This window comes from Rhododendron vialii, chromosome 8a, assembly GCF_030253575.1.
Source record: "Rhododendron vialii isolate Sample 1 chromosome 8a, ASM3025357v1".
Lineage (NCBI taxonomy): Eukaryota > Viridiplantae > Streptophyta > Magnoliopsida > Ericales > Ericaceae > Rhododendron > Rhododendron vialii.
The window spans coordinates 36,147,612-36,165,730 of NC_080564.1; the positions used below are offsets into that span (position 1 = coordinate 36,147,612).

The 18,119-nt window shown below is 38.2% G+C and overlaps 2 protein-coding genes across 4 annotated transcripts; both read right to left on the reverse strand.

Annotated features, from left to right (window-relative positions):
• Positions 1–560: 560 nt before the first annotated feature.
• LOC131336083 (uncharacterized) lies at positions 561–4,293 on the reverse strand. Of its 2 annotated transcripts, none has more exons than XM_058371738.1 (5): positions 4,171–4,281; positions 3,052–3,201; positions 2,434–2,534; positions 1,594–2,053; positions 561–734 (listed from the first exon to the last, which is right to left on the reverse strand). In XM_058371738.1, coding segments are annotated over exons 1-5 (768 nt in total). In that variant the 5' UTR covers positions 4,173–4,281; the 3' UTR covers positions 561–679. The 2 variants fall into 2 exon arrangements, with proteins under 2 accessions (XP_058227721.1, XP_058227719.1); XM_058371736.1 differs by having other exon boundaries at positions 610–1,140; positions 4,171–4,293.
• Positions 4,294–6,439: 2,146 nt separating this feature from the next.
• Positions 6,440–17,294, reverse strand: LOC131336400 (transcription termination factor MTERF2, chloroplastic). 2 transcript variants are annotated; one of them, XM_058372217.1, is made up of 8 exons: positions 16,986–17,294; positions 16,411–16,836; positions 15,652–15,789; positions 15,225–15,470; positions 10,361–10,474; positions 9,661–9,843; positions 8,349–8,566; positions 6,440–7,642 (listed from the first exon to the last, which is right to left on the reverse strand). In XM_058372217.1, the coding sequence occupies exons 1-8, from the start codon at positions 17,046–17,048 to the stop codon at positions 7,273–7,275; spliced, it is 1,758 nt and encodes a 585-aa protein (XP_058228200.1). In that variant the 5' UTR covers positions 17,049–17,294; the 3' UTR covers positions 6,440–7,272. The 2 variants fall into 2 exon arrangements, with proteins under 2 accessions (XP_058228200.1, XP_058228199.1); XM_058372216.1 differs by having other exon boundaries at positions 16,411–17,294.
• Between the last annotated feature and the right edge of the window lie 825 nt (positions 17,295–18,119).

Sequence of the window (18,119 nt, forward strand, 5' to 3'; positions counted from 1 at the left end):
AAACTAAACCCTTAGATGTATGGTTCCTCTTTTACTACAAATGTTTGTATACACTCTAGAGATACAACCAAGTTATTCATTCGTCATCTTTCAAAAGAAAGAAACACCTCCATTTCTTGATAGCCATAGCTTCCATACATGGATGGGAAAAGTTTAATCAAAATAAGACAAGTTACGTATTCAATCATCTATTCGTGCATGAATATCGAATAATCATAATCATGGGGTTAAAAGGTCTCATTCAAGTTAATCCCCGAGATTCGCAATTCCTTTTGTGCTAGAAAGGTTCGTTCACACTCTAGATATAAAATCAAATACGTCATGTCCTCTTTTACCAACTCCTCCTTCATATTTCAAATTAGGCCAATTACATATTCAATCATCTATTCGTGCATGCATATCGAATAATCATAGGGTTAAAAGGTCTCATTCAAATTAACACTTTAGATTCACAATTCCTTTTGTACTAGAAAGGTTTGGTTTACACTCAAGATATAAAATAAAATATGCCATGTCCTCTTTTACCAACTCCTCCTTCATATTTCAAAAGAGAGAAACACCTGCATCTCTTGGTTAAAGGTCTCATTCAAATGAAGCCTGGAGGTTCGCAATTCGGTTTTTACGAGTAATGTTCTTATACACTCGAGAGATACAATCTAGTACGTTGAGTCCTCTTTTGTCAATCCATTGTGCATCTTTCAAAAGAGAGAAACACATCCATCTCCTGGCAATAACTGCAATCCATAGAATCCACACATTAATGGAAAGGTTTAATCCAATTAATGTATGTTACGTGTTTGATAATCTATTGTATTCATGACTAGAGAATAATCTTGTGGTTAAAAGGTATGATTTTAAATTAAACCGGGAGATTTGAAATTCCACTTACTAGAAACATTCATATAAATTCTACATAACCATTCATCTTCCAAACGAGAGAACCACCACATTTCCTTTGACAAGTACCTCCAGTCCATACAAGGGCGGATTTAAGTAAAGCACAGGCTAGTCATGTGACCCACCTAACAAGACTGGCACCTTATACCAGTGGTAAGAATGGTGGCTTCTATGCGATAGGTCGTAGGTTCGAACCTTGTTAGCTTCCCCCAACTTTTCTTTTTATAGCTGATTCTCAAACGGCTGAAAAACAAAAAAAAAAAACCTTCCATCTTGCTGCTAGCAGGAGTTGAACCAAGAACTTAATATCATACAGGTTACATGTACCACAATGCCAACAAATAACTTTCTATCATAGTTACACAACTAAATGTAATAAACTATTACTGTCTCCGTCCCAATTTAAATGCTCCATAGTCCATACAAAAATTCATGCAATATTGAATAAAAATAATAATATGCAGAAATATGTTTTTTTTTTGTAGTTCAAAATTGCACAAATTTCGGTGTGGAGCATTTAAATTGGGACGGAAGGAGTATTCCGTTAATTTTTTTTCTTAATGTTCTTCACTGTCTGTTGTTTGATCAAGGCTATAATTGAAAGATGACCCATCTGTATACAATTCCTGGATCTGCCACTGAGTCCATACGCTCCATACAAGCAAGGTAAAATTATTATTGCTATATGATGATCACCTGAACCCTCTCTTCTTAAACAAAGTCGATTCTCTTCGAATATTACTCAGCTTCCTCATTTGAAGCTGTCTTGAGTACTTAAATCTTTGATATCTGTCGCCCTTAAAACGAGGGTGGTTGCGGTGACTGTCATTGGCATACCTATTTTGCCTTGAAGGGTAGAATGAGCTCTCCACCCTATCCTTTCTTTTTCTACGTAACTTCCTCGTATTGAAACTTTGATCAACCTCTAAAGACACAGTTTCGCCATCTGAAGAACACCCTACCTCAACGTCACGAAAGCAGCGCCTACGCCGACGGTTTACCCGATTGGTGTTCTTTAACTTGTGCCAAACAAAACAGGTGATATATTCGAATAAAAACCAGTATGTCTGACACGCAGCCCAACACATCTTGCAAAGGCTTCTCGCAATGCATTGGCAGATTCCCACCTGGAACATGAGATAGAAAACCAGCAAAACTGTCCACAAAGAAGAAACAACAAATCAATGATTAACTATCACACGAAACTCAAACTAAGTCAACTAATTAAGGCTTCACTTGTAGCTCTAACCTTGCACGATAAATCCAACTTAAGTTCATTTTTTATCCCAAAGATCCAGGACCAACTTTCTTTCTTGAATGAACTAAACAAAACAATCACAATGGTAGTGGCTCTGGAAGAGAGAGAACAACAAGCATTCAAGGAAGAGGAATGGGTTTAGAACCCAACAAGAAATTCATAAAGAATATTACTATCTAAGATGACCAGAAGTTAAACCAGCAGTCCCATAACTGGAGCACCATATCGATAACTAGAGTAACATCTGAAAGAAAGAAGAAGATTGAGGAAGAGCTTACTTATGTAGCAAAGCCCCAGCACCATTAACAGTTTCAATAGATTAGAGACACAGAGGTGCTCAATAAAACAAGTTATATCCCATATTCCTGGACAAACACCCCTGTAGAATTTAGAGGGAGGAAATCAGTTCCAGTACTCAGTCAATATGAAAGGTCCGTATACCTAAAAGTTCACCAAAAGAAAAAAAATCTTTATTGAAGCAGGTCAAACATTAAAATCTTATACATACGCAGATGCAATTTTTGTCATACAGTTCTCAACAAGTATCTGAGAATATATTTTCACCAAATTCACCAATTGCGGTGATGCATATGTCTAGTTTGACTACAAATCAAAAGCCATCAGAATGCAAAGATACCCCAAGCAAATGTAGAAGTATAAGACGTGGCTCACTAACCTGAAATTTCTAGTATATGTAGCTTTGTTAGTATTTGAACAGAAGGGAATAAGATGTATGATTATTACTTGTGTGATTGTGATCGGGATTAATTGCATTTGGATTAAACAAGTGTGTCTTAGAAACTTGACAAAAGTAGTGAAAGAATGATGTCATGTGCCATCAGTTGAGGACACCAATAGAAGTGAATCCCAAATGAAAGAAGAAGAAAAATCCTTACTCGCAAGATCCACCAAAAACACTTTTGATTGGAGCTACAACGGCATTTCCGAGAAGAGTGCCAATGCCTTTTGCACCTTTACTAATAGCAGCTCCCATTGTGGAAAAAGGCCAAATCACAGTCAAGCCGAGAAACTTAGCAACTTCAACCCTAAAACAGTTAGAGAAGAAATAAGACAACAGTCTCTTCAAATATTGAGCATTACAGCATCCTAATTGGTAGTGTATACATTCTGGCTTTCTTTTAAATCCACTTTCCACGACATTTAAAGTAGCAATGCAACTGATTAAACCTTGGTATCTTATTTCCTGTGATTAATAATAAATTTATCTCATGCCGACAAAATCCAGAACCAACGTCGACCTAATCCATATCTTCTATAATGATAAGTGCAGTACTGTTAAACTCATCAAGAGGTACAAAACATTCTTAAGACACAAGCACATTCTCCACTTTAAAGTAAATAATAATATACAGCATTATGGAATGTAGTTCAGAAAAAAAGAAGTTAGAAATGATTAATAGGTACTAACAATAAAGTGCAGTTATTATGATGTCATGTGATAAAGGAGCCAACAATTTACTTGAAAGTCAAACCCATTCATTTCATATCAGTGGCGCTCTGTTTCGTTACTACTACCGCCATGCATGTGCAAATTGGTTCTAATTCCAACCATCAACGAAACATGTGAACAAAACGAACATGAAAAATCAACCTAAGTACTGGAAAATGTTTAGTAGAAGATATGTATACTTTTTGTGCAATTGGATAGTAGAAGGATGAAATATACTCTCAAGAAAGTCATACTACTATATAAATAGATTGAACCTGTAAACCCGGATGAAAATCACCAAGGCTAGCGTTAGACTCTATTTCTTGGGACAGATTCGTCCTCGCTTACGGATACGTCTATCTCATGATCGAAATCCGACCGAAGAAGCATTGCAATTGAGCCCAACAAATTATCAACTTGAGTTTTAATTGTTCTCTCTCTCTCTCTCTCTCTTGAAAACTCAGGAAAATGAGTCCAACAGATTCGTCTCTAAAAAAATAACTACTCCAGTGCTACTTAAAAAAACAAGTGAAGGAAAGAAAAACACACACGTATACAGACATACATAGGATAGGAGTCCTATAGGAGGAGGAGTGCATGTCGATCGTGTTGGTGAAGGAATATGCGGCATGCCGAACAGTCACGAAGAACAGAGGAGACGCGATTGTCAGTCAATGAACAGACACTTACTTAATAACTACACTAAAAAGTTCTTCAGGAGTCCTAAAAAAAATAAAATAAAAATAGTGATAATGTCAAAATCATTTTTTGTTGAGTGCATAAAAGTCTTGTACGTTGCAAATGGTACAAGTCTTTTTTGCACTAAAGTTTTGGTACTTACAAAAATGATTTTGACACCAATAAAAACGGTTTTAACATTATCATTTCCAAAACAAAATAAGAGTAATAAAGATATTAATTAATCTTTATCAGTAACTTTCTTCGACCGATTAATAAATGGAGATCGATGGAGTGTCGATTCTCCTTCCACTCGGAAAAAAAGAAAGAGATGCTATATAGACTGCGTTATTACACTACGTTTCATGTGGGGCTCACTCTGGTCTCACAAAAATTTTAAAAAATATTTATAAATTTAAAAAAATTATTTTATGGCACCCTGTAAAACATTAGCTCTAACAAATATCAGTAAATATTATTTCTAAATTCGTAGGGGCGAAACTGCACAATTTTGCCTCTATGAATCGATTAATAATACTTACCGATATTTATTGGAACTGATTTTTTATAGGGCCCCATAAAATAATATTGTAAAATTTATGAGTATTTTTCTGAATTTTTGTGAGACCTGTAGTGGGCCCACACAAAATTTAGTGTACCATGTAGTTGAACAACGTAGTGTACCTATCTTATCTTTTAGTGAAAAAAAAAAACTCCTATATACTGGTATTAATCCATCTATAATAAACATTACAACTCACCTTGTACGTGCATTGGATAAAAAGACCTATTTCATACAGATGAGACAAATTACACATTTAAAAAATAAAGGATACACCAGCAATAAATTGATTGGATAGTCAAGTGTCGCCGAAGCAGTGCATGTATACAACTATCACAGTAGTTCCACAATTGACAAGGCTTCTTATACAGATTGACCGATACCAACCAAGTGACTCTAGCACTTTAGGTAAAGAGCACTGCGTGGACAAAAATTACTTTATGCAGCTAGATGACCGAGAAACCAACTACAAAGTAGAAATTGGTGGGAAAATGAAGAGAAAGAAACGCAACCCTAGTTATTGAAGAAAAAAAAAAACCCTACTAAAAAGCAAACAAACCACCACCAAACTAAATAATAGCTTGTCAATTTTGTCGGTTCAATTGCGGTTTAAAAGATTTCTACACCACGATAATTAAAAAAATACTATTATATCTACACCGAACAAAATCGATTTGATTATTTATATATTTAGTACACTAGGTCGTGCCCATTTAATGCATGGACTAACAAGTAACAACAAAATAGGAGAGTGTTTGCCCGGGAAACAAAAAGGAGACAAAAGCAAAAATTCACATTTGTTTGAAAGTGGCGAAGATTAGTTGAAAAACTGCATCACTGTGAACTTTGCTGCGAAGTTTAAATCGGTCAAAGTGAAACATTTTTCTTCATCAGGGATTCAGGATGAGTACTAACCCATGGAGATAAACAGTTTTGAAGACTTGAGAAAAGCTCAATAGAATAGTATATATTGACATTTGGAACTTAGGGAAAGAACAAGAAAAGAAGGGAAGGTGATTATGAGGGAAATGAGAAGGTAAAGAAAAATTGAACTTGTGTAACTTGTGTTTGAAATTTTCCTTTTCCTTTTCTCTTTTCGTCCGAACCAAACAACTTCTTTCCACAAGATTCCAAACATAGCCTTAAATTTGTCGTCCCTCTGCAAGGAAAGACATAGTATATCTTCCATTACGGATTTAAAATTTGAGATGCAAACAAATTAATTAAAATTTATTCTACAAGTGGTTTAATTTCCCGTTTTGGACACGGAAGTACATAGGAGTTGTATGATTGTGAATTAAAAAGTTAAAATCCAATCCCACCATCCAAATCTCTTTATCGAACAAGGCCGAAGGCAAATTATCCAAACCTATTATTGTCCAAATTTTCATGTAGACCTATAACCTTTAGGCAAATGATTTTGGCACTCCAATTTTTTATGATGACACTCCAATACCTATTTTTTAGTATAAAAATTATACATAGCAAGCACACTAAAAGACAAATTTTGGAGTGTCATGATAAAAAATTGGAGTGCCAAAATCATTTTTCCTGACCTTTATTTAGAAGTCAAAGCCAAATCATCAGAAAGGATATTTCAACAATTTGCTTAGTCCCTTTATCTTAAATACTAATATAATCCCATGATGTAGAAATATTAATAGTACGTACAAACAAACGTACACATTATTCTTGCATCACTCACGTTTGTTTCCACATGAGAGGATAGAAAAAGAACAACCTTATACTCCGGTCCTATGATAAAAGTTTGAGCAGCTGGACCCAACAACTTTGCCCTCAACTTTCTGGACATAATAGGCCTTGTCTTCTATGAATCTCTCCTGTAGTATCAAAAAACAAGAAATTAAGAAGAAGTTTCGCTCTGAAACTGAAGATAAACAACCACCAACAACAACTGTCCTTTCTTTTTTACAAAGCTTGCCACCTTTTCATAGATACAGGAGCACAAAGGAGCAGAATCATCTATCAGTACTCCTAGAAGCATAGGGGAGGGCAATTGATCCGCACCTCTAACCGAACAAATATTTGAAGTTACATTCCTCCTGTCCTCCATCACTATTTGAAGATCAAGGGAATGGACTGTTGAATACCATAATATACATTGTTGGGCTCATTTGCTAATAGCTTAAGAACTTTTGGGAGCAGAGGTCTTGGGTTCAAGTCTCTCCGTTTCCATTTGTTTCCCGATTGTATCATGTTTCACCCCTATACTCTCTTTCGCAATATGTATGGATGTTTGCATCTCCACGTGCAAGACAAGGTAGCACATAAGGAAGGGTGTTGAATGGCTTGATCTGCATAGTAGGGCCCATTTCCTAATAGCCTAAGCTTTGAAATAAGCATCCTTCTAACACCTAGAAACACTACGCAAATTCCTCTTCATTCCTTCAAACCTGACACACATCTTCAACCACCATCATTCTTACACAGCATATCTGCCACCTTTTCAAGATAAGGGGAAGCAAGCATCCTTTCAACATCCAAAAACTCAGATGAAAATTCCTCATCATTCTTACCTAACATATCTTTCAAGCTACATTCAACCTTCCTTCTCTTTAGCAACCAATATCTGGGCTTTATCTTCTTCTTCAATGAGTAACTGAAGTACCTTGGATACTCCACCACATTCTTCAACGGCTTTTCCATGATGTTCACAAGGAATTCCACCTTGGGCCTCAAAACCGTGTCAATATCGTAGCCTAGAAGTGGTGAGAACCTGCGGACCATAAATGCAACATCCCTCTCTGACAGCCCGATCTCCAGTAAGTACTTCATTCTGCCAAAACACATCTAAGTGAGTGAGTCAGAAAGTAATTTTATGACTATTTGCCTCGAACTTGACGTGTTAAACCAGGCACTAAAGGCTATAACACCCATTGTTTCGGTTTTTTCTGCTACTTGCACTACAAATTTGTACAAGGCAAGGGCAAGCACTCTTGCCAACAAGCTCAAGATAATCTATTTCGAAATGACCCATATTCGACATAGGTCGCATCAGTGAATTGGAAGTTCTGTCATCTCTGGCTCCAACAATATTGCTGGCCATGAGTTTACAAAGAAGACTGATAATTGTTACAGAACAATGTGAACACATTGCACCTAACATAGTGTTTGATGATTGAACTTGGCTTCTCTAACGCATTCCCAGTATAGATTGAGAGTCTAGTCCGAGCACCCAGATTCTGCCACGTCGGCATTTCACTAATCAAAGGGTCAGACTTCATATACCCGTTCAGTCTGATTTTCTCCCTCAGATTGAATGTTCGGTTTGTGAGTGGTGGCAAATCTAAAAAGTTGATCTGCCAAAGGTGCTGACGTTCTCGGGCTCGGACTGGCTCCAATCCATACCCAGACTCGTCAAAAAAGCCAGTCTCTCAATAATTTGTTGACTTCATGTTTTCAACAATCCTATGGAACTTTACACCAAGTTAATCAGCAAGATTATTAACAGGAGTATGCTACTCGAGAATTCAGAATATTACCGAGGAAGCATAGCTCTGTCAACGGCACATAGAAAAAGCCCTGGATATTTCCTGATAACCCGTGGAAGATGGCTTTCAGAGACGCCAACCGTAGCAAGGAAATCAAGTTTCTTCTTGAGAGTTTTCTCAATGCTTGCAGCGAAGATATCAGGACGGCGACCAATTAAGCTGCCAATGGTTTCCTCTTCATGTCCCAAATCTTTCAAGAACGAAACCACCTGAATTTTTCGAGACATAGTTTTTTCACCAAGAAATTAAACAATCTGACAATTCAGATAGCAAATACAATGAAGCTGTATCAATTGCATTAAAAATGACCTTTGTGCCGACCACTAGTCATAACTCAACACAGTGAAAAAATCATCAGAAAAGGCCACAAACACTTCTCCAATCTTCATAATCATATCGACTACGTGCATATGGTATCAAACATATGTTCATCCTAATCACTTCATTAACATTCGAGCAAAACGACAAGAATGTCACAAACCCAAGAGGCACGATAAAACTTTCATTGATACACCCACATGCCTAAGGGTGTGAACTATCGTCCCAGACACCTGGACACTTCTAAGATGGTTTGCATGTTAATGTTGGACACCCCAACCAACACTTTCAGAACACTTTTCCAAGCGAATCTTTAGATACATGGGGACCAAAATGTCTATCCGTCTATCACTATGACAAGGACAAAATAAGAAAACCTAGAGAAAAGACAGTTGACTTCTCGCCTAGTGGACTTAACAATTTGATGAATTTTGCGTTTCGGTCATATACTTCATCTATGATATCAGTATTTATGGCACATTTTTTTAAATAACGTGTGATTAACTTTATTTTTAATGTAACGTATTGTCATGTGCTTGTCACCTCCAAATAGAGCATATATTAAAAGTTACTAAGTCATATATTGTTAAGGTTTGTCTTGAATCTTTTCTAAACAAGTGTTTGGCACGTCAATGTCGTGTTAGTATCATGTCGCGTATCCTATCCATGTCCTTGCTACCTAGACAATTATTATTCATCGGAACACGTTATAATTTTCACAGGAATGACAACAAGACATACTTTCAGTTAACAAGACAAATCAAACAAGGAAAGCAAACAAAGCGTGGTGAAAAAGATGAAAAGAATGACGACGTGAATCATAACTTAAAGTTCAAGATTACAAAAAGGATGAGCAACGGGTTATTGCATAATTGGAAACACGTAGTGATAATGGAATAAGGGTGATGACATAAAAGCTTCTAAGTATTAGGGAAACTTTTCCCCCATAGAAACTACTAACAGGAAAACTGTTTCGAGTACTGACCTGCAGAACTTCTTGAGGTTTCCGTAGTAATAGCTGAGGACTTCTTGTGATCACCCGACCCAACTTCTTGTTCCTAACACCTAACTCCCCAAACTGTTCCACCATCACCTTCAGCTTGCTCACCGAACAACCCAAAAGAAGAGGCCAGCTTTTGATTGCCAGATCAACGCTGACTTTTGGTACCTGTATAAAAATATACATAAAAACCATAACAACATATCTAGTAACAACTACTAGCCATTGTGTCTTGTTAAGTAAGGAGATAGAAAAGCTAGACAAAATCTGATGGCACATACAAACACCCACATGCATCCACACCAAAAGATGCAGGAAAAGGGAAAGTAGCAAAGTGGTAAAAAGCAGACAAAGTCTAGTAGCCAACCACTATTACTGCTCCAAAGAGATATCGATCACCTTAGCCCACTTAAAGTAACAACGTACGCAATAAAAATCACGAGCTTTGAATATTGGTATTGGAATGAGCCATTTGGCATGACATGATCCTTTGGATTTCCATTTGTTCAATAAAATATGATGGAAAATAAGGATCAATCTTCACATCAAACACTCAAGTATAGTCTAGTACTTTACAACCTTGTCTAGCATGTAACAGAAGCATATCACATCCACCAAGGAAAAACTCTTAAGATTTTGTCAGGCATAGTGACAAGCATATTGTCGGCAAACCTTGGCAAGCTACCTTCTCCCTCTCAAAGAAAAAACGGATCTCTTCATAGTTTTCTTGAATGCTTCTAGAAAGAATCCATGGATAATTCAGCAACATCCCAGCAAAATCTTCGATACCTGCACCTACCTGAAAAACCCATTGTAGACAGAAGCTAAATAATAAGCAAACAGCATGTCAACAACATAAAACATTAATTTAACTACGATACTCCCCCCATCTCAATTTGATTGTCCATTTTTGGGATTACAACTTGTGATGGGGACTTTAATGATTACCATTGAAAAGCTTTTATTTTCCAAGAATACCCCTAACTTTTTGAGCATTAAATAAGGGTGCACATTCTCCAATCACAATTTTTTAAAAAGAGAAAGTGCAATAATGGAACTTTTAAGAGGCAACTTCAAATTGGACAAACAATTTGGAACGTCAACGAGTCAAAAAAGGGGACAAACAAAGTGGGACGGAGGGAGTAGTTCAATATCAGTATTGGCAGGGGAGTGTGTGATTGTGTGAGTGTTACAGTTATTATGATGGTAGAGATAGTGGTTAATGATACCGTTATAGCAGCAAGGCACATCCACACGACGAGAACATTGTTTCTACGACCGATAGATGTCATAACAAAAAAGTTATATTGACTAGGCTTTAGTTGAGAAATTTCTTGATGAACCAAAGCCAAAAAGACACGGCCAAGAAGTATCATGCATTGCAACTCAATTAGCTCATAGGCTAAGCAATTTAAAATAAAATCATATAAATCTAAGACAACCATTTCTTCTTCATGGGCTGAGGCCCATTGAACTAATTAATTAGCATAAGCTCAGGAAATATGTTCTGGCTCATTGAATCAATAGACTTCAAGAGCAGAAATTAAAATTGTATTGAAACAAGCAAAATAAAAGCTGAGGGGCATACCCCAGAGACATAAAATGCGTGCCAACTCAACGATCAGTTGGCTAAGCAATTAGGACAAGCAACATCATACTTTGTAACCCCAAGGCAGTATTTTTCGCTCGACATGAAGCTCATGGAACTTATAGAGAGCATACTTACGACTGCCTACAAGCCAATTGGAAACAATACATGAATAGTCCACAAACCCCAGACACTCCTGTGGGCTGTGTTACCCGCAGGCAAAAAGATTCAATGTCACTTATACCAAACCAAACCAAACCGAGCCTTAAGTCCCAATCACTTGGGGTCGGCTACATAAATCATTTTCCTCCATTGAGCTCTGTCAAGAGCCATTTGTTCACACAAACCTACTATACTCATATCGTTGCGTACCACAGCATCTAATGTCAATTTAGGTCTACCCCTCCCCGTAGCATTGCTACCCAAAACTATCATATCTGCTCTCTTAACTACTGCATCTCCTAGTCTATGGTAGACATGCCAAAACCATCTTAGCCTATTTTCCCTCAACTTCTCTTCTATGGGTGCTACACCTACCATCTCACGAACCGTTTCATTTCTAATCCTGTCACTTCTAGTCTTACCACACATCCACCTCAACATTCTCATTTCTGCTACACTCACCTTGTTCACCTGTTGTTTCTTAATAGGCCAGCATTCTGTCCCGTAAAGCATCGCTGGTCTAATGGCAGTTACATAGAATTTTTCCTTCAATTTTATGGGTACCCTCTTGTCACACAGTACACCAGTAACACTCCTCCACTTGAACCACTCCACTTGAATCTTATGGGTCACATCATCGGCAATCTCTCCATCTCTACTAATGAGTGATCCTAAGTATCTAAAATGATCACTCTTAGGTATCTCCTGGTCTTAGATCATCACTCTTTCTTCGTGAGCACTGCTGGTACCACTAAACTTGCACCCCATATACTCAGTTTTACTCCTACTTATTCGAAAACCCTTTGACTCTAATGCTCCCCTCCAAATTTCTAATTTTGTATTAACACCTCTAGCGGTCTCATCTACGAGGACAATGTCATCTGCAAACATCATACACCATGGGATATCCTCCTGAAATTGTCTAGTCAATTCATCCATAACTAAGGCAAAAAGGTACAGGCTCTAGGCTGACCCTTGATGCAATTCTACAGTGATTGGAAATTCACTCGTTTCCCCTACTGGTGATCGAATGGTAGTGACGGCACCTTCGTACATGTCTCTAATCACCTTGATATACCGTTTGGTCACTCTCTTTCTCTCCAGAACCCACCATATGATGTCTCTAGGCACCCTATCATAAGCCTTTTCTAAGTCTATGAAAACCATATGGAGATCCTTTTTCTTTGCTTGATGTTTTTCTACCATTCTCCTTAATAAGTAGATAGCTTCCATGGTTGATCTTCCAGGCATGAACCCAAACCGTTTCTCTGACACCGTAGTCACCATCCTCAAGCGATGCTCAATAACTCTTTCCCACAACTTCATCGTATGACTCATCAATTTAATACCTCTATAGTTGTTGCAGCTTTGGATATCCCCTTTATTCTTATAGATAGGTACTAGAGTGCTCCTTCTCCATTCGTCGGGCATCTTCCTCGTCATAATAATCTTGTTAAACAACTTTGTCAACGAAGTCACCCCCAGGTCACCTAGACTTTTCCACACTTCAATAGGGATACCATCTGGTCCTAAGGCCTTACCCGGTTTCATCATTTTCAAAGCTTTGGCCACTTCGAACTTTTGTATTCTCCGATAAAATTCATATTCTATATTCTCACCAGGTACATACTCTTCCTCCCCACCAAAGCCTCCTTCATGTTTCTCATTTAGCAACTTCTCGAAATACGACTTCCATCTATCCCTGATCGCCTCGTCTTTTACCAACACCACCGAATCAATATTTTTTATAACTTAACTTGAGAAACGTCTTTAGCTTTCCTTTCTCACAACTTGGCAAGTTTATAAATAACATTTTCTCCATCTTTACTATCGAGTCTAGCGTAGAAATTCTCATAGGCTTTCAACTTAGCATCCCTAACAGCTTTCTTAGCTTCTTTGCTAGCTTGTTTATAACCCTGAAAATTTTTCTCATTCCGGTCGTTTTGCCACTTTTTAAAGCACTCCTTCTTGGCTTTTACCTTGGTTTGAACATCATCATTCCACCACCATGTCTCCTTAGAAATTGGACCTTTTCCCTTCGACTCCTCGAGAACTTCTCTCGATATTCTTCTAATACCGTCAGCTATGGTATTCCACATATTGTCACTATCTCCTTCCACTCTCCACTGTACTTCTTGAGACATTCTTTCCTTGAATACCTCTAGTTTCTCCCCTCTTAGGCCCCACCACTTAGTTCGTGGGCATCTAGTTTCCTTCGTCCTCCTAATATTCCCCTTGAGACTAATATCTAACACCAAAAGTCTATGTTGTGCCACTAGACACTCTCCGGGAATAACCTTACAATCCTTACATGTCAAGCGGTCCGCACCTCTAGCGAGAAAGTAGTCAATTTGGCTTCTATTGGCTCCACTCTTAAAGGTAATTAAATGCTCTTCTCGCTTCCTATAGAGGGTATTTCCCACTATAAGGTCAAAAGCTACTGCAAAATCTAAAATCCTCCGACCACCTTCGTTAAGGTCACCAAAACCAAAGCCACCATGCACCTTCTCATACCCTTGCTTATGCACTCCCACATGGCCATTGAAATCGCCTCTTATAAGTAACTTCTCCCCAAAAGGTATATCTTGAACTACGTCATTCATCTGCTCCCAGAATTGCTCTTTAGTGCAATCATCCAAACCTACTTGGGGTGCGTAAGCATTAATAATATTAACTATGCTCCCTCCGATCGCAAGCTTAACTAAAATAATCCGATCTCCTTCCCTCTTGACTGTAACTACCGAATCTTTTAGGTATTTATCTATTACGATACCTACTCCATTTCTATGTCTATTCTTACCCGTATAGTAGAGCTTATAACCTGTGTTCTCTATTTCCCTAGCTTTCTCCCCTACCCACTTAGTTTCCTGAAGACAAGCTATACTAATCTTCCTCCTAAGCATGGTGTCAACTAGCTCCCTAGTCTTACCCGTCAATGTCCCTATATTCCAAGTTGCTAAACGAATCCTATAATCCTGGGCTAGCTTTTTTACCCATGCTCATCCAGGTACACACGGGAACGCTTGCTCACTTATCACCACGCCCGGGTGCCGGTGTGGCGCCCCTTGCTCATTTTTCGAAGCACCCGAAGGCAGGCACAACGCGTCGCTTAAAGGGAACGCCTTAGCATGTTTCGTTATCATATTTGGATTCATGTCATAGAGATCTGACGGGTTTTTTTACATGCTGGCTGTCAGCTACCTAACGCACAACCCTCCTCCTTTATCCGGACTTGGGACCGGTTAGGGAATAAAGATAAGGCTCTAAGCACAAACTAGGCGGAGTTATTCAATGTCACTTATAACAATGTTATTGGAAGTGGTTCAGGCATTTGCTCACAACATTAGATCTCATAATATTTCACAAATAAGTTGCCGATTTACCTTCAAAAGGGGAAAACCGAGACCAACATTTACATGGATCTATAGTCCTATAAGTTAGGGTCATTGTGTTGTAAAATAAAGAGTCAGCTCAAGAAACCAAGAAGTATGCTCCTCAAGCAATATGTTTTCAAAGTAAAATTGTTGTTGAGTTAAAATATTATAACATGAGCCCAAGCAGGGATAACATATGTATGCCTTGATGTTAAAAAACAGTTAACTGCCATATTCTTAATTATATTAACACACCAATACTCAAAATACCCAAGAAAGTGTATTTACAGAAAAGGTTATCAAGAACAAACTTTACTGCAAATTTCACTACAAACTATATGTTACATGTGAAACTCCATTGATCATAACATTCTAGATGCACTCAACACAAAAAAGGAGGTTGGCATCAAAAACAAAATTGATACCTTCTTAAAAGCTTGGATACTCAGTTTAATATCCTTCTCAATGTCGTAGAAAAGAATCGGTGGAAACAATATAAGAATACTCCTCGAGCATCCTCTAGGCACTCCTATACTTTCAAGGAAGTTCACCATTGGCTTCATATGGTACTCCAATGATAGCAAAAGAAGACGTGGAAATGATTCAATGAGGTATTGAAAAGTGGCATCTCTGGACCCCAACATGTCCAAACCTCCACGCCTTGCTTCAACCTACAACATAATATTGAAACCCTATTTACTAAAGCACATCAGTTAAACATAAAAAAAACACATCAATGAAGCATCTCATATTGCATGAAACATAAAGAATAACTAACAAAGAACCACAAGATACGTCTATCTTGTAAGCATTGAAGGACTAAAAAAAGGACATGCATAAAGATGTACTAACCTTCTCAAAAAATGATAAGGTTTGCTCCACGTCCTCATCAATAGGGATTGATAGGTACATCATCATACGGCGAGCCTTCTTCCCAATAAGCCCTCCATCGTCACTGTTAGGAAAGAACATTTCTTTCACGTACTTAACCTGCAAGCAAATGCAGAATAAGCAACTCCCCTAGCCAACTAAAATAAAACAATGAATATGATGAAGACGAGAATACGGTTGGATGAAAACCAGCTTTGAAGTTCAACAAACATTGAGAAAAATCTAATGGTGGGAATTGTGCAAAGTTACACAGGTAAGGAATCTTTAGTGCAGGGTAAGTGTAATCTTCTAATTTGGATGTTTTCAAGCATTAAGAGGGAAAACGAGTTAGGTCTTGGGTATTGAATAATCATTAGGTCTCGTAGTTTCCATATTCTTCTGTGTGTGTTTTACCTACCCGTACTGTCTTGGTGCATTATCTAGTAAGAGCATTAAGTATGGCATTTGGTTTCAATGGGAACACAAGTTAGGAAGGTTACTCTGATCTATGAAACGCAATTGTTTTTCATAAGAAAAGCAATTCGTGAAAACATGAAGACCCTTGAGTATTTCTTCTTGTAGCCCAATGTTAGTGAGGAGATTATTTGAAGTTGTACGCTGATATTCTTGGTCTTTTTCAGTTTCAGGAAAACAAAACGACGAGTAACGCAATACTAGTACGTAGTAGGAAACAGAAGCAGTATGCAAGGGAAGGGAAGGGAAGGGAAGGGAAGGGAGTACCTTGGTAATGAGGTTAGGAAGCGTCTGGGAAGAGAGACGACGTGCCAAATGTGTAGCGGATGGAAGACCAAGGCCGAGGCTCTCCAGAAAGGGAATCTTGCCTTTGTCGGCTTTCTCCTTGGCCATGTAGTACACCTTATCTTTTAATGAGAGGGGAATTGATTCTTCTTCTTGGCTGCCGGTCCTTCTGGTCAAGGAATCCCAGAGGGAGAGGTCATCTAATTCGCGAACGCTATCAACAAGCATGGCCAAGTATTTAGGTGATCGCAGAGCAATGTCAATGGAGTCCTCCTTGGAAGCCCCAAACTCTAGAAGAATTTCCGAGATTGCTTCTCTCGCTGCTGCTGTTGCTGTTGCTGTTGCTTCTTCTTCTTCTTCTTCTTGTTGTTTTAGGGTACAAGAGTCCTGAGAGTCGACGCCGTTGGGCTCCAGGGGAAGAGGAGGAAGATGATTATTATGATTACAGCAGCAGAGGAAAATATTGATTTTGGGGGGAGAGCAAGAAGATTTGTACCAAAGAGCGAGGTTGATTTTAGAGGAGGAGGGAAGAACAAGGGAAAGATTGCTGCAGGTACCAATATTGTAGTAAGAACCGGAATTGTTGTTGGGTGGTGCCCGTGGGGAATTATAGGTCGCATAGTAACAAGGCGGTGCGGGAAGAATTCTTGTAGGAGTTGGAGTAGTCATTTACGCAGGCACAACCACCTCCTCCTCCTCCGCTGCCAGTGCCAGTGCCAGTGCCAGTGCCGCCTCTATCTTCTCTCCTCCTTTATTTGTTTGTTCAAACGAAATCAAAACCCCCCACCTTAATAAACCCTCGGAAGTCGTTTTTGTGAAGGCGGCAGGGGACTGGATAAATCCTACCTCTCGTCATAAGACAAGAACAAAATACTTCCCTTTTATAAGGACAGGTCTTTTTTTACCTTCCTTTTTTAGTACCGTACTACTACATCAAACAAGGGGTGGGAAATCCTTTTGTTTTTTTTTTTTAGGAATAGGTGGAGGATTTGATACAGCCTCGATTCAATAAATAAATTTCGTGATTTGATTAGGCACATGTTTGACAGAAATGATTGGAACTCGTTTTTAACCAATTTTTCCTCGAATTGAAATTTGATGAAAGGGTTGGAGATGCCCGGTAGACAATTAAATTAAAAGATATGTCTTTATAAATTTTGCAAGCTCAATACCATTCTCCGAGTAATGTCAGAAATTTTAGGCTCTGTTTGAAACTCAAGAAAAATGAGAGAAAGGAAAAGAAAATAAAATGGAAGAAAAATGAGAGATAAAATTTACTATTCACAAAACATAAAATTATTTTATTTTCTTCTCTCTTTTTCTTTCAACCAATTTTTTTTTTTAAGTTTTCCTTTCTTTCATTTCCTTAAGTTCCAAATAGAGCCTTAGTGACCAACACGAGGAATCAAAATACAAGGGTACCATCTCTCTAGGAGAATGGGTGGAGCCAAAAAGCATGGCTAAGTTAAGCGCCAATACCCTTCTCCCCCTACAGTAAAACAATATGCGAGGAGCATCTCAAGCAGCCTCGCACTACGCTCAATATTTCTCACATTTGCTGCAATGAATCGCAGCACTCAGCGAGTCACTACAGCACTCGACATGTTCTCTCTTTCCGCCTTCACTGTGTATTGAATAGCCATTTTGGTTAGGTCGTTAAGAGTGTTGATATATTTTTTGGCTACCTAAAT

Coding starts and splice junctions, on each gene's coding strand:
- LOC131336083 (XM_058371736.1), bottom strand. Junction 2,535..3,051: donor GTTTTTGGTGGATCTTGCGA/GTAAGGATTTTT, acceptor TAAATTCTACAG/GGGTGTTTGTCCAGGAATAT. Junction 2,054..2,433: donor GCTGGGGCTTTGCTACATAA/GTAAGCTCTTCC, acceptor CTTTGTGGACAG/TTTTGCTGGTTTTCTATCTC.
- LOC131336400 (XM_058372216.1), bottom strand. CDS start 17,097: ATGACTACTCCAACTCCTACAAGAATTCTTCCCGCACCGCCTTGTTAC. Junction 15,790..16,410: donor TTCCTAACCTCATTACCAAG/GTACTCCCTTCC, acceptor ATTTGCTTGCAG/GTTAAGTACGTGAAAGAAAT. Junction 8,567..9,660: donor AACCTCAAGAAGTTCTGCAG/GTCAGTACTCGA, acceptor CGAAAAATTCAG/GTGGTTTCGTTCTTGAAAGA.